Below are 25,376 nucleotides of genomic sequence, written 5' to 3' on the forward strand. Positions count from 1 at the left end.
AGCATGGTAACAACACCTCTCATCAGCCTGTCTGAGTTGGCTCCCCTTCTACACCATACTGTTCAGTCCTATCTGACCACATTAGCTGAGACACAACAATGCCTTTTCTTCCTACTACAGACAGATCCCCCCCCCCCCCCCCCCCCCCCCCCCCCCCACACACACACACACTCAGTGTGGAGGTGGACCACTCTGAATGTAGCTCTGTGTGTTGCTGTTGTAACAGTTATGGATGCACTGAGGAAAGGCTCCACTAGTCACCACTACCTTTGTTTGAGAAAATGATCAGGGGATGAGACGGCTTCACTGCTGTCTGTGTGAGTCACAGTATAAATGGTGTGATTGCATGGCAGCCATCCCTTTTCTAGTTGTATTTTACAGGAGCAGTAGCTATAGTAGTACATTAGAAACTTCCTAGTGGGCACATACGTCAGTTCAACGTCTAGTTTTGATTTACATTTGGTTGTCAACTAAAGTGAATTCAATGTGAAATCAACAAGAAATATCACAATCTCATTGGATTTAGGTTCGAAGTTGGGTGGAATAAATACGGAATTCCTTTACGTTGATGATTTTTATCCCCAAATACAATCAGTTTTCCACGTTGATTCAACGTCACCACGTTTAATTTATTGGTTAAAATGACGTGGAAACAACGTTGATTCAACCAATTTTTGCCCAGTGGGTTGATTCATTCAACTCTGTTTCATTGTTGGACAACAACTGAGCAAATGCATAGATACAGTAGTTGATCCCAGACCCAGTTGAATGCTACAGTACACATCTATGACAGTTAGAACATGTTGTTCTGTTACTCCCTCATTATTATACTGTAGCTGCCAGCCAGCCATCCAGCCCTCCTGTCTGCCCATTAAGCACTCTGGCCTGTACCCTGATATCTCCTCCCTTAGAGCAGAGGTGTACGTGTGTGTGTTCTGTTTGTCTCACTGTGGTTCCCCGTGTTGTGTTCTGTGTGATCAGGTGAAGTCAGAGTATGCGCAGCTCAAAGAGACCCTTGGTGCTGTGACTCAGGAGAGAGATTCAGCCCTGCGGGAGAAGACCCAGCTCCAAGGCAAACTGGAGAACCTAGAGCAGGTGCTAAAGGTGAGAGTCTGGAGACACACTGTAGATAACCTTACCTTTTGTCTACTGTATGTTTACTGTATGTCTGTGTACTCCTGTGAATAATGAGAAGCGGAGCCCAAGCTCAGGTTCCTTTACAGAGCCTGATTCTCTGCCAGCCTCTACCCTTTCAGCACCATCACTTCTCTACCTTCCTCTCCTTTCTCCCTCTCTCTAATATCCCTGACCTGTCTGTTGCCTTCCAGTGCCGATGTGGGAGGAAGCTTAACCAGAAGCTGTGAAAGACTAGGAAGCTTGGAGCAGTCGGTCCTCCCCTCTCTTACCCTGGCCCCACCCCCTCCATCCCCTCTCTCCCTCCCCTCCATCCCCTCTCTCCCTCCCCTCCATCCCCTCTCTCCCTCCCCTCCATCCCCTCTCTCCCTCCCCTCCATCCCCTCACTCCCTCCCCTCCATCCCCTCTCTCCCTCCCCTCCATCCCCTCACTCCCCTGCTAGATTGATCAGGTATCACTGCTATGCCCATCTGTATGGGGAGCAGTCCACTGTAGCCCCATTTTGAATGCTTTTCTCCACCGCAGTAGCCATGCTAGCTCTCCTCATTTCTCTGGGCTGCTTTCCTGTGACATGAATGGGCACCTGGCTAGGACCAGTCCAGCGCAATGTGGAATGTGGATGTGCATGAGGCGAGTCTATTGGTTCAGTGGGTATGTGGGACCAGGGGGGTTAGAGAGCCGGGGTAGAGATCACTGTTCATGATGACAATGAAAGGAAAGTAAACTAGTGGATAGATGGGTTGTTCCACGGAATAAGTGCCTTTTGCATCCCTTTGATATTTTAAGTAGAAATTGTGTAGCCATATTGAATTTTAAAAGCATGTTATATTAAATGAAGTGCCCTTTAATATAGACCACATGGAGAATTTAATAAATCAGATTTTTTTAAAGACTTGCTAAAGTGCCAAAATGCATCATTTTGACATGTCCCCTCTGTGCGCTCTGTGACTTCCAGGATGATTTTAACCCACTTAACCCCAAAAGGTCTCCAAGTTTTCACCATTATTGTAAAGCCCTAGTTATTTTGTTGCTTTGACAAATTCCTTTCTGAAGATTATTTGTTTCATGTGATTCATAAAAAATGCAAAATACTATCCCTCATTTTAATGTGAACTCTGTTATGTGGCCTGAACTCTCATTTGATAATGGTGAAACTATTTTACAAAAAAAAACCATTGAACATCTAAAAGTAAAATCATAGCGTGAAGGAGGTGATCTGGTTATAGTCTTTTTTGCCCATTTCCTGGTGTTTTGTGGTGGAAAACTAAGTGGGTCAAGCAAAACACGTCAACCCTGTTACCCATAGATAGACAGGCTAGAATGTTTTAACAACTTAATCTTTTTTTCCAAAACTTGTCTTCAATTGCCCCTCCCTGAGGTACACAACAAGCTTCCATTTCCCCTGTCACAAGAGGATTTATGGCTGATTTAATAGGAAATAATCAACCCTGATACTTTATTTGGCACTTAATAGGTACTAAGTCTTTTATTATTTTTCATTTAACGTCTTTAGATGAGAACGTGTTTTTATTAAGTTGAACATGTGCCCTTTGTGACAGAATGTTAAAATTAAGTGAAATCAAACTTTTTTTTACACATCTCAAAAGGCACCGAATTGGTGGAATGACCCAGATGTATATCGGACGGCATGAAAATGTCCTTTGCTTTCTCCCCTCTATCAACTCTGGAACTCTGATTCTTTACATTTAAATGAAAGCAATACGATAATTGGATGGCACTTTGACATAATGGTTGAGGAAGGCCTTACATTAAGCCTTGGTTTTGTTTGGCTTCTTTTGTTGCTATGGATGACCACGGACAAGTGAGCATGCCTTGGAGTTTGCTAACCCTTTTCATGTAACTTAAAACCATGTATTGATCATGCAAACACAACATTGATGAGGACCGCTCTTCTGTAATGAGACTTCAAACAGAGGTATTGTGTTACCCAAAGGGGACAGCAAACTTAACATGGTTGATTGATGATTGATTGATCATGCACAGCAAAGCTTCTCCAGTTCCTGTCCTTAAACTCTGTTCCAACATACTGTACATTCTAGTATGGATTTGGAAGTTAATATCCAGGATTTGGGAGGTACACCTTAACTTGATCTCTCTAATTTAGATAATTTGATACCAGCTGTAAATTGACATTTGTTTTTGACATTGGTCACATTGGTGTTTTGACAGGCTAACATCTGCCTGAAGTGTGTAAGACTTGGAGGTCCAGTAAAAGCTAGGAGTTTTTTGAGGACAGAGGACTGGAGACTTGTGGTATGTAATCCTGATGTCAAGGGTTTTTAGTTCTACTAACAGCAGCCCTTTCTATGCCCCTCCCCCCACGCCCTCCTTGGACAGCATATGCGCGAGGCTGCAGAGCGGAGGCAGCAGCTAGAGTTGGAGCATGAGCAAGCCTTGGCTGTACTCAATGCAAAGCAGCAGGAAATTGACCTTCTGCAGAAGGTAAGGCACACCAGGTCCCCATGCCATTGCTAGCTGCACGGGGAGGGGGGTGACCCATCTTGTTAGCCCAGTGCTGGGTCAGAGGTCAAAGAGCTTTGCGTTGAGCACTACTACGGTTACAGAGTATCCTCTTAAATCCCCTCCTTCAGATGTCTGTCTGTCTGTCTGTCTGTCTGTCTGTCTGTCTGTCTGTCTGTCTGTCTGTCTGTCTGTCTGTCTGTCTGTCTGTCTGTCTGTCTGTCTGTCTGTCTGCCTGCCTGCCTGCCTGCCTGTCTGTCTGCCCCCCAGGCAGTGGCGAGAGAGTCCTGGAGCCAAGTAACTCAGTAACAGGCTCTTACTCTGCTATGGGGAGCAGATTAGCACAGTGAAAACTTAGATCAGACTTGACGTTTTTTGGTGGCTTGCTAAAAGGCTGGCCCGGATGATTTGATGTTTTGCCGGCCTCCTCTGAGCAGAGGAGCTGACGTCAAGCAAGCGCAGCAATTACAGGAGAGTGTGAACGTGATAGGAAGTGTCATATAAACACCTCATCTGGAATCATCAGCCCCTTTCGCTCGCTCTCTTGCTCTCTCTCACGCTCTCTCTCACGCTCGCTCTCTTGCTCTCTCTCACGCTCTCTCTCACGCTCGCTCTCTTGCTCTCTCTCACGCTCTCTCTCGCTCTCTCTGTGTATGTGTCTTGCCGTTTGTGCTGCTTATTTTCAAGTTGGCCATAAATATGCATGCAGTCTCTGTTTTCTCTCAAGGAGCAAAATGAGCTCATTACAGCGTTCTCTTTCTATAGACACTGGCTACTTTCTGCATTCGCTATACAATTAATTGCCTGCGAAGTGGATTCATGAAATTGTAAAGTGTGCAGATGTTCTCCTATTCATGTGGAACGTTAGTTTTCTCAACAGATGTTCCCAGTCACATTAAGTAAACTAGCATGCATTATTTTATGTTGTATTATACAACATGGGTTTATATCACACAAAGATGAATCTTCTAGAATAGCCCTGCAGTCTAGTTTCAGGAGAGCACTACAGATATATATTGAAGATACATTATGAATAGTTTGTTATAATTGTTTGAATGTTTACACACCATTGTTGTCATAAATGGCCTTTGTAACAGCTCAAACAGTGTCTTCCAACTTGTTGAGTGTTTTTCAGTGCTGTCCAGCCAGGTCCCAGTTGTCCAGTTGTAGAGGTCATTTGTTGTGTGTGTGTGCTGAATGGAACACAGCCTCCCCATGTTATGTTTTACAGGCTCAGGTTGAGGCTAAGAAGGAGCATGAGGGTGCCGTCCATCTGTTAGAGGTGAGTGTCGGGGCACTGGGGGGTGACGGGAGGTTGGCTGGCCGTGTTGTCACGTGTGTGTGTGTGTGTGTTTGTGTGTGTGTCTGACATTTTCTACTCCTCTTAACTCTACTAGCTCAGTGTGTGAGACCATGTGCGCTCTGTTGAAGGTTGTGAATGTGGCATGCATAAAGACCAAAGGCCAGATGGAATAACAGATTCTTGCCCATTTTCACGTGATAACTCTATTGTGATGATTTGAAGTCTATAACGTATACCCATGTAACTAGCAAGTGCAAAGTAAGAACATAACAGTGCTTTTGATATGACAAATTAGCTATTGTGTTTTTGTAAATGTGTATGCAGTATATTCAAACAGTATATCCACATGCTGTATATCGTTATTGATCATTATATTATTTGATATTTGTTGTTGTTTATTGTTAATAACAAATTATTTTACTTGAGTGCTACTGAAAATCTTCTGTTTTGATTTCATGTGGAATTGTGCTTAATTTCTTTTCACTGTGTTATTGGTGTGTGTTTTATGCATATACAGAACCACTTGGACAGCATGCAGGTATTTCAGAAGAGTTTTTATTTACTTGATATTTTAATCTCTGCCTGTACACTAATCAGGGGTATATCCCCCCCTTTTCTTTGGCCCTCTGGAAATAAATGTTAATGGAATGACAGTTCAGAATGGAAAGTGGTAATGATTTGGGATTAAATTGCTTGTGATATTTTATGCATAAGTCAAACCAAGGTGGCAGTCCATCAAGAGGTCATGCTGATTTTGATGGGAGATATTGCTTTAGATTTATTTTCATTTTAAAACATGAGATTCAAGAGCTGAACAATGTCGTATAGTGGACGTGAAACAATGGCCAGTCATTTATTCATTGCTGAGGTTTTGCTGTTGTAGCTAGCTGCAGTGTTGTATCAGTGCAGACAGAATTCTTTTCCGGTTCTTGAATGTTTGCTTTTCAAAGGCAAGGCTGTCCTTTCCATACAGTGATGACTCATACTCGCCTCCTCCATTCAGCTTGACATCAAAGCATGTGCAAGCATCCACACTCCACTTGGCTCGTAGCCCGCACTGCTTACCGGACAGATGCTGGGGATATGGGTTGTCACAGGACAGAGCAGGACAGAAGGTCTGGCTGGGACACAGGAGAGGCTCTTATCATCCCTGACTTTAGTTATGGCTTCATTCTAATGTCTGAGGGGATTTTGCTTAGATGCTGGCATAATGGAAACTATTTCAATTATGAGGACGTTCTAACATTCTGATTTGACAAAAATAAGCAGACTTCCAGACGTAAAGAGGGAAAGACCAATTTGATCCTATCATCCTGCTCTGACGAGTTCATTCTGGTTGGAGTTGCATGCAGTGTGTTTCACTAGGCTGCTACAGTACTGGTCATACACACCCAGGGAAGGGCTTTGAGATGGTGATAGGCTAACAAACCCACTGAATCATATGCAGCGATTGCAAAGGTCACTCCTCTGATAGCATGTTCACGCGCTGGCAAACAATAACTTGTCTGTATGAAAGTCAGAGCTGAACGAAACGCCACAGACATTGTGCATTAGGCATCACTTTGCTTTGGGGAGTGCATGCAGGAAATGACATGGTAACTTTAGCAAACCTCTCAGGAATCTGATGAAGGGGCTGATTTGGGTTTATGTGATAAGGGGTTGTCTGTCTACATTTGATGGTTAACACTCAACACTTACCCCTGCCCAAGAGAAGATCATGAGCTGGACACATCTGGGGTTTCTGCTAGGCCTGCCCATGCTCCCACTGCACTGTAGTCTCCTATCAATGGGCCGGTGTGTGGTGACAGACAGTATTTCACTGTAGAAAGCCAAGGAATTGACTGCATGGTTCTATGATGTTTTGAATTACTCTTGCCCCTCTTTTGTCAGCTTCGTAACTCATGATGACTCTTGCCTTTATTTTACTATCTCTGTGCAATGAAGTTGAGGAGCATTCCCCGCGCTTTGAACACAGTGCAGTTTTTGGTATGCATACTTCCTCTTAGCAAGAGGCTGCTCTATAGAATAATGTGCATTAACTGTAGTCTTGCATGTGATCTGCTTACTGTCACTAGTTTAGGTGTTTATGACTGGACTGTATTTTGCCTGATAGGAACTTTAAGGCGTCAACTCCCTTTTCTCTGTAAGGAATGAAACCCACGTTTTTAAAGTCCAATATCTCATCCTACCTCATGTTGTGTGTGTGTGTATTTAGACAAGTATACCGGTTTTTCTGCTTCTCTCACTTTCTTTCCTTCTGTTACTTTCTCTTTTGTCTCTCTCTACCTCTTTATCCCTCTTTCTTTCTCTATAAATCGCTCTCTGTCGCCAGGCAAAAGTCCGAGAGCTGGAGGAGAAATGTCGGACACAGAGTGAGCAGTTCAACCTCCTGTCCAAAGAGCTGGAGAAGTTCCGGCTACAGACTGGAAAGTTTGATATCCTTGGCAGTGGCATCGATCCCTTAACAGCGCGTGAAACCCCCGGTTCTCCCAACAAATCCCTCTCCCAGCTCCTCAATGGGCTGGCTGCCCCCACAGTGAAAGGTTAGAGGAATCCCAGAAGAACTTTGTTTTAGCTTGCCTGTGTACTGTACGTCATAGACCACAGCCCATAGACAACAATATAACCGTTATTTCAGTTATCTGTGAGCTGTATGTGGGAGGTTTGAACGGTTGAATCAGACAGTGGGAGCAGTAGAGCAAAATGACCCCAGAGCACATTTTAAATAAACAATCCAATATTATGAGGATGGAAAGAGAAACGTGCAGGTGCTACTGAAATTGGAGATCTGGAAGGCAACGCTTGTGACGTACATGGATGAACATAGAGCAAGTAATGAAATAATCAATCATGATACTGTGTGACATAGCCTTTACCACAGCTTGGCAAATGCTTGTTGTTAACTTAAATAACTAAATACATGCCAATAATACTGACCTTTACATTGGGCCTGTGCCTGGGATCTGACTCTCCTTCTGATTACATAAGGATCTGTATTTTAGACCATGTTTTTTATAACACTAATACAATTCTGATTATTATTTCTCTAATTGTTAATGGGTTGTATCCTGTGGTTTCTTGCAATGTTATATGGTATCATGTATTACATGTATCTTATCAAATGAAGTATGGATGATGAATGGTGATGATAACAAATTACCATCACATGACGGATAGTCAGTGATATATAGCACTCCATTTTGGACATTATTATTACTACTCACAGATAGAAGTATGATTTTAGCAGGCGCGGTCATGTGTCAGATCGGAGCTGTTCCTTTGTTTTGCCCGCAGGCAATGAGAGTCCGCTGAGCAGATCTGTGATCTCTGAGTTCATCCGACCGCTCCAGATCAGTGGGGACAAGCCGGAGCTCCTGTCTGTAAAGCCAACATTCCTCACCCGCAGCAGCAGCCAAGCTGGGAGCTCCCAACGGGCCCTCCTCACCGAGGTGGGCCCTACTAGGTCCCCTACTAACAGCGTCCATCTGCATGTCCCTCCCTCTCCACTCATTCGAACTCAAACTAATCACTCATTCAGTGTCATTCCATTTTAATAAGCCTCTGACATGAAATATACTGTTCTTGAAATAGGAGAGTGCATGGATGGCCCTGCTTGTATAGGCCTAATGGGGATGGACCTAAATAGTTTGCTCGCTCTTTCTAACAACTCCTCTGAAGATGGAAAATAATGTATTACACTAATGTTTCATAATTACAGCATTTATTACATGTTTGCAAAATAGCTTCCTGTCATGAAAGTGTAAGCTGAAGTCCCACTCCTGTCGAGAGGCAGGACTGAGGAAACAGTGAGGCAGAGAGGATGGGGTGTGAAATGGCCGATCTGTTTACTTTTACTCTCCTCTGCTGGGAGGATTGGCAGGTTTACACAGTGTTTAAAGGAGAAGATTATAGTCTCAGCTATCATGAAAGGCCAAATCAGTCTCACTGATTTCCACAATAGAGAGCATAACATGTATTTAAATTGCATAAGGAAAACCTAGGGTCATCCTAAGAAAATAATATGATAAGTGAAGAAAAAAAAATCTATTATATTTGGCTGTTACATCTCTCAAGGTTTGCTCTCTCACCAGATGGACAAAGAACTAAGCTCAACGACTAGGACCAAGAAGAGGTTCACAGGCAAGGTCCGTCTGTGCATCGCCCGGTACAGGTGAGAGGAGGGAGCTGCTTTGAGATGCCTTACACTACAGTGTCATATAAAAATGCATCCCTGCACAGCCCATTTCAACAGTGTGTCCCGCTGAGGTTTGAACTCACCGCTTAATAATGATGCCGTGCTCTGCTCTCACCAAAGAAAATGAACTGGCAGCAGAAAAAAATGGAATCCCCCAGAACAAAGGCAAATAAATACATTAATGAAACCTAGTGCTGTCCACCCACGCTGCTTCTCTCTTTTAGTATGTTGGAAAATTTTATATTTTGCATTTGTTTTTTAATGCAGCTTTCAGCAATTCCCCTTTCAGAGTCACATACGGGTACTGCAGGGTTTGTGGCAAAAATTAAGACTGTGCTTGGATTTGAACCTGAATTCATCATCTAGCTTGAGATAATTAGCCAGAGATATTTCCACTTGTGATGGGTTCAGAGGAACAACACAGTGAGTTCATCAGTTTGACTCTATTGCACTCTGCTCTTTATTTCCCCTAGTTATAACCCCTGTAATGGGCCCAATGAGCATCCTGAGGCAGAGCTCCCCCTGGTGGCAGGGAAGTACCTCTATGTGTACGGCACCATGGATGATGACGGCTTCTATGAAGGTTTGATATCTCACTGTATTTTACCCTCTCTTGGTTAGAAACCGATCCACATGGTTTAAAAATAATAATAATAATTTCAGAACAGAATGATGTTGCTAATAGACCGCATGGATTATGGTATGTATTTACTGTAAGGGCATTAGATGAGACGAGGATTAGGCAGTTGTGGATCAATCAGTGCTAATATGGCTTTTACGATTGTTATCTCCTCTTCACTGTACTGTGAGTGTTGTTGTCAATACCACTTACTGCTCTTCACAGTGAGTGTTGTTGTCAATACTACTTACTGCTCTCTCTCTCTCTCTCTCTCTCTCTCTCTCTCTCTCTCTCTCTCTCTCTCTCTCTCTCTCTCTCTCTCTCTCTCTCTCTGTTCATCAGGAGAGCTGCTGGATGGACAGCAGGGCCTCGTCCCTTCCAACTTTGTGGACTTTGTTAAGGATGAGGAAATGCCCTCTGCTCAGCACAGGGACGGGGCCAAAGAGTCAGGCTACCTCAGTAGTAACCACAGCAGCCTGGGCTCCACAGGGCTGGGCAGCATGTGCCTGAGCAGCATCAGCAGCCTGCTGTCTGACAGTAAGCTGGACCTGGAGACCAGCCTAGAGAGAAATATGGAGAGAAACCTGGGGAGCAACCTCAGTTCCACTTTGGGTTCTACTCACTGTTCCACTCTTGGCAGCCACATGGGTTCCACTCACGGTTCCACTCTGGGCAGCCACATGGGTTCCACTCTGGGCAGCCACATGGGTTCCACTCTGGGCAGCCACATGGGTTCCACTCTGGGCAGCCACATGGGTTCCACTCTGGGCAGCCACATGGGTTCCACTCACGGTTCCACTCTGGGTTCCACTCACGGTTCCACTCTAGGCAACCACATGGGTTCCACTCTGGGTTCCAGTCACGGTTCCAGTCACGGTTCCACTGGCCTGGGTTCCAGTCTGAGCAGCACTCTGACTAGCCTGGGCAGCAGCAGCCTGGGCATGGACTTTCTGGGCTCCATGGGTTCCTGCAGTAACGGGACGGGGACCCTGGATGTCAGCATTGACGAGATTGGTGAAAACATCGTGCCTTACCCTCGCCGCATCAATCTGATCAAACAGCTGGCCAAGAGTGTGATCGTGTGCTGGGACCCACCGGTGGTGCCGCCCGGCTGGGGCTCCATCAGTGGCTACAACGTCCTGGTGGACAAGGAGGTGAGGATGAGCGTGCCTTTTGGAGGCAGGACAAAGTCGCTAATTGAAAAGCTCAACCTGGCCACCAACACCTACCGCATCTCGGTGCAGAGCATCACGGAGCAAGGCCCGTCTGACGAGCTACGCTGCACTCTGCTGGTGGGGAGGGACGTGGTGGTGGCTCCTTACTACCTGAGGGTGGACAACATCACACAGACCTCTGCTGAGCTCTCCTGGCAGCCTAGCAACAGCAACTACAGCCACACCATCTTCCTGAACGAGGCTGAGTATGACATGGTGAAGGCAGGGGCCTACAAGTACCAGTTCTTCCAACTGAAGCCCATGACCGTTTACAAGGTGAAGGCTGTGGCGCGGACACACCAGATGCCTTGGCAGCTGCCCTTGGAGCACAGGGACAAGAGGGAGATCTCTGTGGAGTTCTGCACCCAGCCTGCAGGTCAGCCCTCCTACTACCTCTCCCCCATCATTAAAACCCAAACTTAGTCATCAGGTGACATTTTGCATAATTGTAAGAATTGCTTGGTGTGTTGATGGATCGGTCTGCTTTCATGTCTCCAAAAGAGGTGTACTCAGCATAACTGGCCTGGTTGTTTGTCTCTTCATGGGGTATTGAGGAGGCTGTGCAAGTGTAGCTAGTTCCTGCTGCTTCTGCTGCCTTTTGTATATCCAGCCTGCACAGCCGTATACACTCACTGAGTTCTCCTGCTCTCAAAACCATTTCTGTCTGGAAAGCATCAGGCAATGTAGGGTAAACACAGCAATCTATTTACTTTATCTCTGACAAGCTTTGAGGCCATTATATTTACAGCCTTGTACCTGACAGACATCAAAAGGCTCGCTTTCATATTTCTGTCACTTTTTTTGATTGCCCTCAAGGATTTGTATGCTCTGGCTTTGATAAGAGATGCACATGCTAAAGATGGAGGGAAAAACAAAGTGTGATGAATAGACGTCCAAGAAGCGTTTGCCGCAGGAGGCTGCATATCATCAGTGGACTAGAGAGGAAACCGATTCGGGAGGGAAACTCTAGATGCCTAATGGGTGTAAATAGTGTGTTCTGTAGCTCTCTGGGATTGGTCCCCTGAGACCCCCCTCTTGCTGAGAGAGAGGACTCTTCCTGCTAGGCTTTCAATTTATAAGAAAATCACTTTACAACCACCTAAAAAGAATACTACCAATGATTTCCCTCTGTCTGGACTGAGTGTGTCTAAAATACTGATCAACTAAAGAACAAGCTTGCTAAGTCCAACTGTACATTTTTGCAATCCTGAAATGAATTGAGCTGACTTATTGTACTGTCTAGCCGTGCTGTGTGTGAGGGAGTTGGTTAGGAAGAGGAGGATAAGGTGTGAGGGAGGGGACAGGACAGGAGGGGCAGTGTGAAGACAGCTGCAGCAGGGAGGGGGGCTTATTGCCGCGAACACAGTGGGCCTTCACCTCACAATGTGATGGTGGTGCTTGATAAAGACAGCATTTGAGAGGCTTTCAATTACTGGGGATTGATCTTGTTCCTGAGGATAAAGTCACCAGTTACATGATCCACTTTGTGCTCTCTGCTGTGACATAAGGTATTACAGTCCTCTCTCCGTTGATGTATTTGATGCCACCATCCCACCTTTGTCTTTACGTTCAGTCATTTCCATTGTAATACTGGAGCTTGGAACATGTTAGAATCAATAGTAATGTCTGTCCACAGTGTGACTGGGTGTGAGCTCATCACATGGTCCGTTAAACTCATTGAACTCAGAGAGTCACCTGGAGCAGACTGTCTCAGCATCAGCCTCCAACACTAGTGTCTAGGAGGTCGGTTCTATGCATGGAATTGTTCTCTTCAAAAGTACTCTGTGTGTTGACTTTTGTTACGCTGTTGTATTTGAGTATAAAGCGTGCCACATGTGGAGTTCTAACCAGGACCACTGCTTAACCAGAGATGGTTAGAAATAAGTGGATGTATCATGCAGTCTAAATGTCATACAAGGGTTATTCATCTTAGTTGTTTTTCTCTGCATGAATGTACATAGATGGATGGGTTACATTGACATGATTTAAATGCACATTTGAGCTCTCACTGACACTCATGATTTATAATAGTCATAGTTTAATGACTAAAATAGCTGAACGCTCAGAATGTCTACTGCTGAATCCTCTTCAGAAAGGGGTGTACAAGGTAGGTATATATCTTATGACAATCATCTAGTGGAGAGATGTGATTTAAGATGTATTGACGCACATCATCAGACTGTGCTCTGCTCTTCACTGCTCTGCTCTCCACTGCTCTGCACTGCACTTCGCTGCTCTGCACTGCGCTTCGCTGCTGTGCTCTGCCCTTCGCTGCTCTGCTCTGTCTTTCACTGCTCTGCTCTGTCTTTCACTGCTCTTCACTGCTCTGCACTGCTCATCGCTGCTCTGCACTGCTCTTCGTTGCTCTGCTCTGCTCTGCTCTGCACTGCTCATCGCTGCTCTGCACTGCTCTTCTCTGCTCTGCCCTTCGCTGCTCTGCTCTGCCTTTCACTGCTCTGCTCTGCACTTCACTGCTCTGCACTGCTCATCACTGCTCTGCACTGCTCTTCTCTGCTCTGTCTTTCACTGCTCTGCTCTTCACTGCCCTTCACTGCTCTGCACTGCTCTTCGCTGCTCTGCACTGCGCTTCGCTGCTGTGCTCTGCCCTTCGCTGCTCTGCTCTGTCTTTCACTGCTCTTCACTGCTCTGCACTGCTCATCGCTGCTCTGCACTGCTCTTCGCTGCTCTGCTCTGCCTTTCACTGCTCTGCTCTGCTCTGCACTGCTCATCGCTGCTCTGCACTGCTCTTCTCTGCTCTGCCCTTCGCTGCTCTGCTCTGCCTTTCACTGCTCTGCTCTGCACTTCACTGCTCTGCACTGCTCATCACTGCTCTGCACTGCTCTTCTCTGCTCTGTCTTTCACTGCTCTGCTCTTCACTGCCCTTCACTGCTCTGCTCTGCTCTTCACTGCTCTGCCCTTTACTGCTCTGCTCTTCACTGCTCTACTCTGCCCTTTACTGCTCTGCTCTTCACTGCTCTACTCTGCCCTTTACTGCTCTGCTCTTCACTGCTCTACTCTGCCCTTTACTGCTCTGCTCTTCACTGCTCTGCTCTTCACTGCTTTTCACTGCTCTACTCTTCCCTTTACTGCTCTGCTCTTCACTGCTCTGCTCTGCCCTTCACTGCTCTACTCTTCCCTTTACTGCTCTGCCCTTCACTGCTCTGCTCTGCCCTTCACTGCTCTGCTCTGCTCTTCACTGCTCTGCTCTGCTCTTCACTGCTCTGCTCTGCTCTTCACTGCTCTGCTCTGCTCTTCACTGCTCTGCTCTTCACTGCTCTTCACTGCTCTTCACTGCTCTACTCTTCCCTTTACTTCTCTGCTCTGCCCTTCACTGCTCTGCTCTTCACTGCTCTGCTCTGCCCTTTACTGCTCTTCACTGCTCTGCTCATCACTGCTCTGCCCTTTACTGTTCTGCCCTTCACTGCACTGCTCTGCCCTTTACTGCTCTGCTCTTCACTGCTCTGCTCTTCACTGCTCTGCGCTTCACTGCTCTGCTCTTCACTGTTCTACTATTCATTGCTCTGCTCTTCACTGCTCTACTATTCATTGCTCTGCTCTTCACTGCTCTGCTTTTCACTGCCCTTCACTGCTCTGCTCTGCCTTTCACTGCTCTACTGTGCACTTCACTGCTTTTCTCTGCCCTTCACTGCTCTGCCCTTCACTGCTCTGCCCTTCACTGCTCTGCCCTTCAAGGCTCTGCTCTGCCCTTCACTGCTCTGCCCTTCACTGCTCTGCCCTTCAAGGCTCTGCTCTGCCCTTCACTGCTCTGCACTTCACTGCTCTGCTCTGTCCTTCACTGCTCTGCGCTTCACTGCTCTGCTCTGCTCTGCCCTTCACTGCTCTGCTCTGCACTTCACTGCTCTGCTCTGCCCTTCACTGCTCTACTATTCACTGCTCTGCTCTGGGATAGATGGTACTGAATGGGCAGCTGACTACATCTGCTGCCTCTGTATGAGTGTGCGCGTGTGTGTGCATGCGTAAGCGCGCACACATGTGTGTGTGTCAATGTCTGCGGGGCACTGTCAGCTCAGCACAGATGGGTCATGTTGGTTAGCACACAGCAGAGGCAGCAGAGGTAGACGGACTGTGGAAACCAACTTGACTGCTCTGAGGAATACACTATCAAAAGTATGTGGACATCCCTTCAAATTAGTGGATTCGGCTAGTTCAGCCACACCCGTTGCTGACAGAGTTATACAATTGAGCACACAGCCATGCAATCTCCATAGACAATTATTGACAGTAGAATGGCCGTACTGAAGCGCTCAGTGACTTTCAAAGTGACACCTTCCAACAAGTCAGTTCGTAAAATGTCTGCACTGCTAGAGCTACCCCGGTCAACTGTGCTGTCAACTGTGCTGTTGTCAAGTGGAAACGTCTAGAAGCAACAACGGCTCAGCCGCAAAGTGCTAGACGACACAAGCTCACAGAGCGGGACTGCCGAGTGCTGAAGCTTGTGTCGCCTATAAATCTTCTTTCCTCGGTTGCAACTCTCACTACCGAGTTCCAAACTGCCTCTGGAAGCAATATCAACACAAGAACTGTTCGTCGGGAGCTTCATGAAATGGGTTTCCATGGCCGAGCAGCCGCACAGAAGCCTAAGATCACAATGCGCCAATGCCAAGCGTCGGCTGGAGTGGTGTCAAGCTCGTCGCCATTGGACTCTGGAGCAGTGGAAACTCGTTCTCTGGACTGATGAATCACGCATCATTGTCTGGTAGTCCAACGGACGAATCTGGATTTGGCGGATGCCATGCGAACGCTACCTCCCCAATGCATAGTGCCAACTGTAAAGTTTCGTGGAGGAGGAATAATGGTCTGGGGCTGTTTTTCATGGTTCGGGCTAGGCCTCTTAATTTCAGTGAAGGGATATCTTAACGCTACAGCATACAATGACATTCTAGACAATTCTGTGCTTCAAACTTTGTGGCAAAAGTTTGGGGAAGGCCCCATCCTGTGTCATCATGACAATGCCCCTATGCACAAAGCGAGGTCCATACAGAAATGGTTTGTCGAGATCAGTGTGGAAGAACTTGACTGGCCTGCACAGAGCTATGACCTCAACCCCATCGAACATCTTTGGGATTAGTTGAAACGCAGACTGTGAGCCTGGCCAAATTGCCCAACAGTCCCTGCAGCAATGTTCCAACATCTAGTGCAAAGCCTTCCCAGAAATGTGGAGGATGTTATAGCAGCAAACATAAATGCAATGGTTCATTGGATCAGTCTAAAACTTTGCACATACACTGCTGCCGTCTAGTGGCCAAAATCTAAATTGCACCTGGGCTGGAATAATGCATTATGGCATTTCTCTTGCATTTGAAAGATTATGGTACAAAATAACATTTATTTTTATTTTCTTTGTATTATCTTTTACCAGATCTATTATGTTATATTCTCATACATTCCCTTCACATTTCCACAAACTTCAAAGTGTTTCCTTTGAAATAATACTAAGAATATGCATATCCTTGCTTCAGGGCCTGAGCTACGGGCAGTTAGATTTGGGTATGTCATTTTAGGCGAAAATTGAAAAAAGGGGCAGATCCTTAAGAGGTTTTAATTGCTTTTTTAACTAACAACCCACACAGGTGTGGTTCCTAAGATGGCACCAATAAATATGGCAGCTCTGCTTCTAGCTCCTTTGCAGTATTTCATTTTTTTGTGTTATTTCTGTATTGCCGTATTACCTCTCAAGAGAATTCTCTTCGGTTATAGTCACAGTCATGTATATTCCCACTCAAGCCGATACCACAACGACCCTCAAAGAACTACACGGGACTTTATGCAAACTGGAAACCACATGTCCTGAGGCCACATTTATTGTAGCTGGGGATTTTAACAAAGCAAATTTGAGGAAAACGCTACCAAATTTCTACTAACACATTTTACTGTAGTACTCGCTCTGGGAAAACATTGGACCACTGCTACTCAACTTTTCAAAATGCCTACCCCTCCTCCGCCCTCCCTTCGGCAAATCTGATCACGACTCCATTTTTCTTCTCCCTTCCTATAGGCAGAAACTCAAAACAAAAAACACCCGTGCTCAGGTCTATTCAACGCTGGTCTGACGAATCGGAATCCATGCTTCAAGATTGTTTTGATCATGCGGACTGGGATATGTTCCGGGTAGCCTCTGAGAATATAATTGACGAATACACAGACACGGTGACTGAGTTCATCAGGAAGTGTAAAGAGGATGTTGTACCCACTGTGTCTATTAAAACCTTCCCAAACCAGAAACCATGGATAAATGGCATCATTCACGCAAAACTGAAAGCACAAACCACAAACTGAAATCATTTAACCATGGCATGGCGACTGGGAATATAGCTGAATACAAACAGTATAGTTATTCCCTCCGCAAGGCAATCAAACAGTTAAAACGCCAGTACAGAGACAAAGTGGAGTCGTAAATCAATGGCTCAGACACGAGACGTATGTGGCAGGGTCACCGACAATCATGGACTAGAAAGGGAAGACCAGCCACGTCGTGGACACCGACATCTTGCTTCCAGACAAGCTAAACACCTTCTTTGCCCACTTTGAGGATAACACAGTGCCACCTATGCGGCCCACTACCAAGGACTGTGGGCTCTCCTTCTCCATAGTTGACGTGAGTAAGATATTTAAGCGTGTTAAACCTCGCAAGACTGCTGGCCCAGACGGCATCCCTAGCCGTGTTCTCAGAGCATGTGCAGACCAGCTGGCTGGAGTGTTTATGGACATATTCAATCTCTCCCTATCCCAGTCTGCTGTCCCCACTTGCTTCAAGATGTCCACCATTGTTCCTGTACCCAAGAAAGCAAAGGTAACTGAATTAAATGACTATTGCCCCGTAGCACTCTCTTCTTTCAGCATGAAGAGCTTTGAGAGGCTAATTAAGGATCATATCACCTCTACCTTACCTGACACCCTAGACCCACTTCAATTTGCTTACCGCCCTAATAGATCTACAGACGATGCAATCACCATTGCACTGCACCCTGCCCTATCCATAGGGCGGCGCACAATTGGCCCAGCGTCGTCTGGGTTTTGCCGGGGTAGGGCGTCATTGTAAATAAGATTTTGTTCTTAACTGACTTGCCTAGTTAAATAATGGTTAAAAAAAAATCCCATCTGGACAAGAGGAATACCTATGTAAGAATGCTGTTCATTGACTATAGCTCAGCATTCAACACCTTAGTTCCCTCCAAGCTCATCATTAAGCTCAGGGCCCTGGGTCTGAACCCTGCCCTGTGCAACTGGGTTCTGGACTTCCTCACGGGCCGCCCCCAGGTGGTGAAGGTAGGAAACAACACATCCATTTTGGTGATCCTCAGCACTGGGACCCCACAAGGGTGCGTTCTCATCCCCCTCCTGTACTCCCTGTTCACCCATGACTGCGTGGCCACACACGCCTCTAACTCAATCATAAAGTTTGCAGACGACACAACAGTAGTAGGCCTGATTACCAAAAATGACGAGACAGCAAACGGGGAGGAGGTGAGAGCCCTGGGAGAGTGGAGGCAGGAAAATAACCTCTCACTCAACGTCAACAAAACGAAGGAGCTGATCATGGACTTCAGGAAACAGCAGAGGGATCACGCCCCTATGCACATCGACGGGACCGCAGTGGAGAAGGTGGAAAGATTTAAGTTCCTCGGCGTACACATCATTGATGATCTGAAATGGTCCACCCACACAGACAGTGTGGTGAAGAAGGCGCAACAGCCCCTCTTCAACCTCAGGAGGCTGAAGAAATTTGGCTTAGCCCCTAAAACCCTCACAAACTTTTACAGATGCACAATTGAGAGCATCCTGTCGGGCTGTATCAACTGTAGCAACTGCACTGCCCGCAACCGCTGGGCTATCTAGAGGGTGGTGTGGTCTGCCCAAAAAATCACTAAGGGCAAACTAGCTGCCCTCAGGACACCTACAGCACCCGATGTCACAGGAAGTTCAAAAAGATCATCAAAAATGTTCACCCCGCTATCATCCAGAAGGCGAGGTCAGTACAGGTGCATCAAAGCTGTGACCGAGAGACTGAAAAACAGCTTGTTTACATACTGCTTTTCTTATCTCATATGTATATACTGTATTTTATTCTACTGTATTTTAGTCAATGCCACTCCGACATTGCTCAATGTAATATTTATTTGATTTGTGGAAGCACCTGCTTTAATTAAATATACAGTACATTGTATCCCTCATTTACTCGTGTTTCCATTATTTTGGCAATTACCTGTACATACAATACACATCATATTGTTTCCTAATTGTCTCATTACACACTTTTATTGCTTAAATAATCAAATTAAACATTAACTATCGAGTGCCTCTCAGGCATTGTATGGAATCAGGTCAAGACATTATTCTCCTTTAATGGAATATACTGACATCTCAGCTGATATTGTATTGTTTTTGAAGTGTTATAATGTATTGTGTTAAATCCTTACACTCCTGTGTTTCTGCTGTCCTCCCTAGGTCCTCCCTTCCCTCCCCAGGAGGTGCAGGTCCAGTTGGGCCAGAACCCTGGGGTGCTGCAGGTACGATGGAAGCCCCCCCTCCTCACCCCCACTGGAACCTCCAACGGAGCCAACGTGATTGGCTATGCCGTGTGCACAAAGGGACAAAAGGTGCGTTTGAATGATGTATTATGCAGAACCTCATGTTCAACCCTGTGAAAGGGAGTGAATGCTGCAACCTCTAACCTTCAATGCTGTGAGTTGTGTGTAACACTCTACCGCCATCTGGTGGATGAAACAGGGATGTTCAGTCTGGTTTCTGCAGGGCTTTTGTCATGCAGTGATTTGCAAACAGATGTTAACCAGGGTCCATTTTGCCTGAAATAATATATTATGTTTGTTACATAAGATATGTGTATTGAAGAGGTGTGTGTGTGTGTGTGTGTGTGTGTGTGTGTGTGTGTGTGTGTGGTGTGTGTGTGTGTGTGTGTGTGTGTGTGTGTGTGTGTGGTCCCTGTCCTGTGTGTGTCCAGATAGCGGAGGTGATGTACCCTACGGCAGACTATGTGACAGTGGAGCTGAACAGGATCCAGTGTCTGGAGGCCAGGGAGGTCATTGTCAGGACGTTGTCAGCAGAAGGAGAGTCTCAGGACTCCCCCGTGGCCACCATACCGTACAATATCCTGGGGCCTCCCCATCACTCACCCCACCATCACCCCCATCCTATGCCCCAGCACCACCCGCCACACACACAAACACACCCACCCTACCCCCAGACCTACCCCTTGTCACACCCCCAACCTCAGGTCCACCCTCAATCCCAGCCCTACACCCTGCCCCATGGTCAGCCCCTGCGCCACCCACCCCCTCACCCCCACCCCCAACACCAGCCTTACCCCATGTCTAAGCCCAAACTAGTAAGTGCCAGAGAGTCAGAAACCAAAGAGCATGAGGCAGGCCTGCGGCCTGGCCTGCCCTGGGAACGCTCCCTCTCGCCCCTCCCTCCTCCCATGTGTGGACACACTCTGGAGCCGCCCCACTTCCAGGGGCGCCGTTCGCCCTCTCCTCAGAGGATCCTGCCCCAGCCTCAGGGAGCCCCCATCCCCAACACCATTGCCAAGGCCATGGCCAGGGAAGCTGCACAGAGAGTGTTCGCTGAGAGTAACCGGGTAAGCAGCCACAGAGCGACTATACATACAGTATACTTAAGTAATAAGGCCCAAGGGGGTGTGGTATATAGCCAATATACAACGGCTAAGGGCTGTTCTTAGGCACGACGCAACGCGGAGCAGTAAATTAGAGCAGTAAAAATACATGTTTTGTCACATCAGCATTCCGGGCTCGAACCACCAAGTTTATAATTCAGATTGACCTATGGCATGATGATGTACAGCGCCAACAGAGCTTGATTTGTGTGCCAAGTGCCTTCGAGACTCTCAACACTACATGGTACTACCGAGTCAACACTATAGAGAACTAATATCATATATCATTGTGATGGTGTGATGCATCTGCAGCAGAGGAGGCTGGTGGGAGGAGCTATAGGAGGACGGTCTCATTGTAATGGCTGGAATGGAATAAATGGAATGTCGAACGTGGTTTCCATATGTTTGATGTGTTTGATACGTTCCATTTATCCCATTCCAGCCATTACAATGAGCCCGTCCTCCTATAGCTCCTCCCACCAGCCTCCTCTGACCTGCAGCTATATGTAAGGTTTTCTTGTCTCTGTTTTCCTGTCAGATTGAGAAGAGGAACATCTTCAGTGAGCGGAGCATAAACTCTGATGAGGAGGAGGATGGTTATGACTCTCCCCACACCAGGAGGAGAGGGGCTTCAGTGGACGAGTTCCTCAGAGGCTCTGAACTAGGGAGACATGTACGGGTAATACAAAACAACAACCCTGTCACATGTTAAATACAGAATAACACACCCACTGGGCACAGACGTCAATTCAACGTGTATTCCACGTTGGTTCAATGTAATTTCATCGGAATGATGTGGAAACAACGTTTATTCAACCAGTGTGTGCCCAGTGGGCAGTTTGTATCTCTCCCCATCATCACTCTGGAGATGTTCCTCCAGGCAAAAATGCATTCTATTCTATTCTGTGTAGAGTTAAAGTGATGTGGAACAAAGAAAAATGAAGACCTTATAAGTTTTAAAATAAGGTGTTACTTTAACCTGTGGCTCATGTTAAAGCTGGTCCTACCCCCCTTTCTCCCAGCACCACTACAGCCACAGTGAAGATTACCAGACAGAGAGCAGCCGCGGCTCAGACCTGTCTGACATCATGGAGGAGGACGAGGACGACCTGTACTCTGAGATGCAGCTGGAGGAGGGCCGTCGACGCAGCATCAACTCTCACAACACTCTCAAGGTACAGCACACACACATACCACATCTAATGGGGGTCTGACCTGGAGAGGAGAGTACGGAGGGGGGTTGGGTGAAAGGGAGGGTCATCCCATCTACCGTGGCCCAGACTGCCCTGTCTCTCACTGTCAGGCTTTACATGCAGGCCCGCTGTGGCTTTGCCTGCTGAGTGCTCCAGCCTTGTCGGAGCTGAACAGCACATTGCATCAGCTTTATCATCCAAGTCTTAACTTACCCATCTGAATGGCTGTAATACACACCCAGCATGTACTGTATGAAGAGGTGAACACAATATGCGTTGTCTTACTGAGCTTGGTATTGATCGAAACATGGAATGTTGTTTTGTCTCAATATGTATTGCATTTTAATGTACAGTTTAAGAATGTCCATATTTTGTAATCATTATTGTTCATGAATACTCTGTTAATACTCTGTGTTTTAACAGAATATCTCAGTGGCCAAACATTTACCTTATAAAATGTACTGTACCATCAGCTAGAAGTGTCATCATGGTACATCGAATGCATAGGGGAATCTCATTTAAGTGAGTTTAGGCTACTTAAATGGAATAATTCACTTTTGGTTGTGTTCGTCTCATGTTCTACCTTTTGTGTTCGAGTTTCTTTTCTTCGTGATGTGTAGATGGTTACCTTTGTGGATGTGTGGACCTGTCTCCATTGAGTATGTTGAAGGGACACATGTGGATGTGTAGCCAGTAGTCATTGTGTAACAAGATCTACTGAGGGACATTATTAGTAGTGAAACAGGCAATTTGTACTGCGTTGATCATAAATACGAAGTAAAGTGTTCAGATGTATTCATTTGGATTGTCGATGTATGAAAGGCTTCCGAGTCGCTTCCAAAGAAACATGTTTATATTTCAGCTGTGAGTAGACTTTCAGTTGATAAGTCAGCCAAATATGATGCCTTACAGTGTATGAATCCAATCCTGTACTCAACAGAACAGTGTTTTTAGGTCTAGTATCAATATGCCGATACTGAATCTGCCTATGTTTCATATGACAGTACCTCATGTCATCCATCAGTATGTCTCATGTCTGTGCAACAAATGAATGTCCTGTATGTATTCATGTCTTTGTATTATGTTCTTGAAATAGAGTAGAGTTCTGTGCAGTAGTACATGCAATAAGGGTCAAAAAGCAGAAGCAAGCACAGCTGAGATTTAGCAAATAGTCATTATTGGAAAATCTAAATCTGTCATAAGAACAGACCTCGGGTCATATCTGAAAATGTTAGAACAGACTGAGATACTTTTAACATGTCTTATTTTGCTTATGCAAGTGCTTTGCTCAGTTTGCTGCCTTATTCCTCTTGGTTAGTATATATATTTCTTATTCACTAGCCCAGGCTGTGCTTGGTGCAATGTGTTTTAAGGCTTTTATTAATTAGTTCATTCACTTATATGTTTCGTGAGTTTGTCACCTGTTTCATTTATCTGTGAGGATTTCTCACATGGCAGATTTACTAATCTGTCCTGGCTACCGAAATCCTCTCCCAGACCCATCCTCAGTGTGGCTGTCTATCACTGCCTTTGGTTCCTCCCACAGATTCCCGTTTCCATTTCCCCAAGCTCACAGAATGACACTGCATGCCTTACATCTGGCCATTCTGCCACAAATAACTAATTATGTCCTTATTTTGTCTTTTTTCTCCCATTTTATTTTTTATTCACACACTGTGTTGTTTCCTGCCTGTTCTAACACCTTCAAAAACTAAACGAACCTCCTGAAATTTAAACAAAACTCTTCATTCAAATGCCAATCCAAACCAATCAACACTGCGCTCCGCTCTGTGGCTGGCCCGTTCTGGTCCTACAGAAGTATTACAGGCGTCAGGACCTGGGAGAGGAGAGGGACTGCTGGAACCTACAGAGGGAGGTGGTGAGACAGAAGTCCCTACGTCGTAAACGGCTCCACAGCATCCCTGAGGTGGCTGAGGACGAGCCTGACGGAGTCAATGGGATGGGTCATCATCATCAGCGCCTGCGCTTTGACGACGAAGGCAGGCCTGGTACACCCCGCATGCATCGCAGGGGCCCCCGTATCTACCAGCAGGACCCCCATCAGCACAACCACCTCTCCCCCAGCAAGAACCACCGTCGCCTGCTGCAGCGTCAGCACTCCTCTCCCCGCTATGCCTACGCTTTCGAGGAGCGCAGTCTGCGCCGGCTCACCAAGAGTCCTGACAGTGGCCTGGACTGTGGCAGCGAGGAGGAGGGCTCTTTGGGGTACAGGGGTTACCCCCACGGCAGCCCCATGAGGGGCCATATCCGCTACATCCACAGTGAGGGGCCGGTAGAACGAAGGGCCCTGGCTGCAGGCAGGAAGAAACAGCTGACACGGCAGTGCAGCATGGATGAGGACTACTGTGACAGCCCTAAGACGGGCCACCTGTCTGACCTGAGGAACAGGGAGGTGCACTACGGGCCAACGCGGGAGCCAGGGCAAAGCCCCAGACACGGAGCCCTGAGCGAGGGCAGGCTCCACGAGCTGGACAGGGCCTATCACAGGGACCTTAGGGCCAGCTATGTGAACAGGCTCAACAGGGTCTCGGACCAGCCGCTGGTGTGTGTGACACAGACTCTTATCTGCTGTATATTCCATCAGCAAGCAGTAAAACCATACCTTTTTTCTTGGTGTTTCTTTTTTTATCTCTATGGGTCTCCCACCTTTACATTGATTTATTTTTGTTTTGTGCAGTATTCTGGCAAGTTATTCGTACATGTTCATGGTGATTCTTATTTGTAGTTTTTCATGTGTGTAGTTTGCTCGTTTTTAGAACGTTCAGTGAGTTTTTAAGTGAAGCTTTTTTGATTACCTAAAGGCCATTTCAAAACATTTTTGTGTCTGATGTCTCTGAGGAGAAAGATTCATTTTAAAACAAAATGGCAGCTCAACCATAATAGTTTGCATGGGGATGCGCTATCCCTATTCTGCTCCGCCCTCCTCCTCTCTCAACCAGCCAATGGGGTTGATATGCAGCTCTGACAGACATCTTGCCCATCCTATCCCACCTTTGACTTTACCATGATTGCTCCACCTTCCACAGGGGATCTCAATTCCAGCATGTCCTGGCTCTCATTGCTCGTAAAGGCTGGGGTCCTATGACAAATCAAGCCTTTCCTAGTGGGACTACATCGAGGGTAGTCTCTCATAGCCTTTAGCTGATTTAGCCATCAGTCCATCTGCATCATGTTAGTGCTTGGCAGACAATGAACTCTCCCCTCTTCATGTTTTCCCCCCCAAAAATTCAGCAGAATGTCCTCTCCTACTCCCATACCACACACAGCAGTGGTCAGCTTGTTGCTCGATTCCCCTGCCCCCATCTCTGTCCCATATATCCTTTATGACTAACTGGATGAGAAGCCTTTGGGCCTCAGTCTCTCTCTGGTTTGGGCCCCAGGCTGAAACCATTCTGGTTGTGCTCAGCTAACCATGCCTTTCTCCATTCTATTTTCTTTCCTCTACTCGCTCACTCCCTCTTCTCATCAAGGAGCTGACATGAGCAGAACAAAAAAAAAAAATGGTCTTTAGCTAAACATCTGATCCTGTTGTGGTGTCTGGGGTTGATTTACTTTGGTTCTGT

General features: G+C 46.4%; 1 protein-coding gene across 3 annotated transcripts in view; it reads left to right on the forward strand.

The window, feature by feature from the left end:
- LOC106579913 (RIMS-binding protein 2) overlaps positions 1–25,376 on the forward strand; it is a 116,894-nt gene that overhangs the window by 80,201 nt on the left and 11,317 nt on the right. For all 3 annotated transcript variants that reach the window (XM_082966285.1, XM_082966284.1, XM_045703081.2), the window contains exons 4-16: positions 982–1,104; positions 3,494–3,598; positions 4,848–4,898; positions 5,437–5,457; positions 7,252–7,462; positions 8,214–8,368; positions 9,011–9,090; positions 9,588–9,697; positions 10,076–11,323; positions 19,414–19,565; positions 19,928–20,563; positions 21,138–21,278; positions 21,622–21,774. In XM_082966285.1, coding sequence (XP_082822411.1) covers positions 3,497–3,598; positions 4,848–4,898; positions 5,437–5,457; positions 7,252–7,462; positions 8,214–8,368; positions 9,011–9,090; positions 9,588–9,697; positions 10,076–11,323; positions 19,414–19,565; positions 19,928–20,563; positions 21,138–21,278; positions 21,622–21,774 — 3,060 coding nt within the window. In that variant the 5' untranslated portion in view covers positions 982–1,104; positions 3,494–3,496. The remainder of the gene's footprint in view (positions 1–981; positions 1,105–3,493; positions 3,599–4,847; positions 4,899–5,436; positions 5,458–7,251; positions 7,463–8,213; positions 8,369–9,010; positions 9,091–9,587; positions 9,698–10,075; positions 11,324–19,413; positions 19,566–19,927; positions 20,564–21,137; positions 21,279–21,621; positions 21,775–25,376) is intronic.

This window comes from Salmo salar, chromosome 20 (assembly GCF_965601325.2).
Source record: "Salmo salar chromosome 20, fSalSal1, whole genome shotgun sequence".
In the NCBI taxonomy this organism is placed as follows: Eukaryota; Metazoa; Chordata; class Actinopteri; order Salmoniformes; family Salmonidae; genus Salmo; species Salmo salar.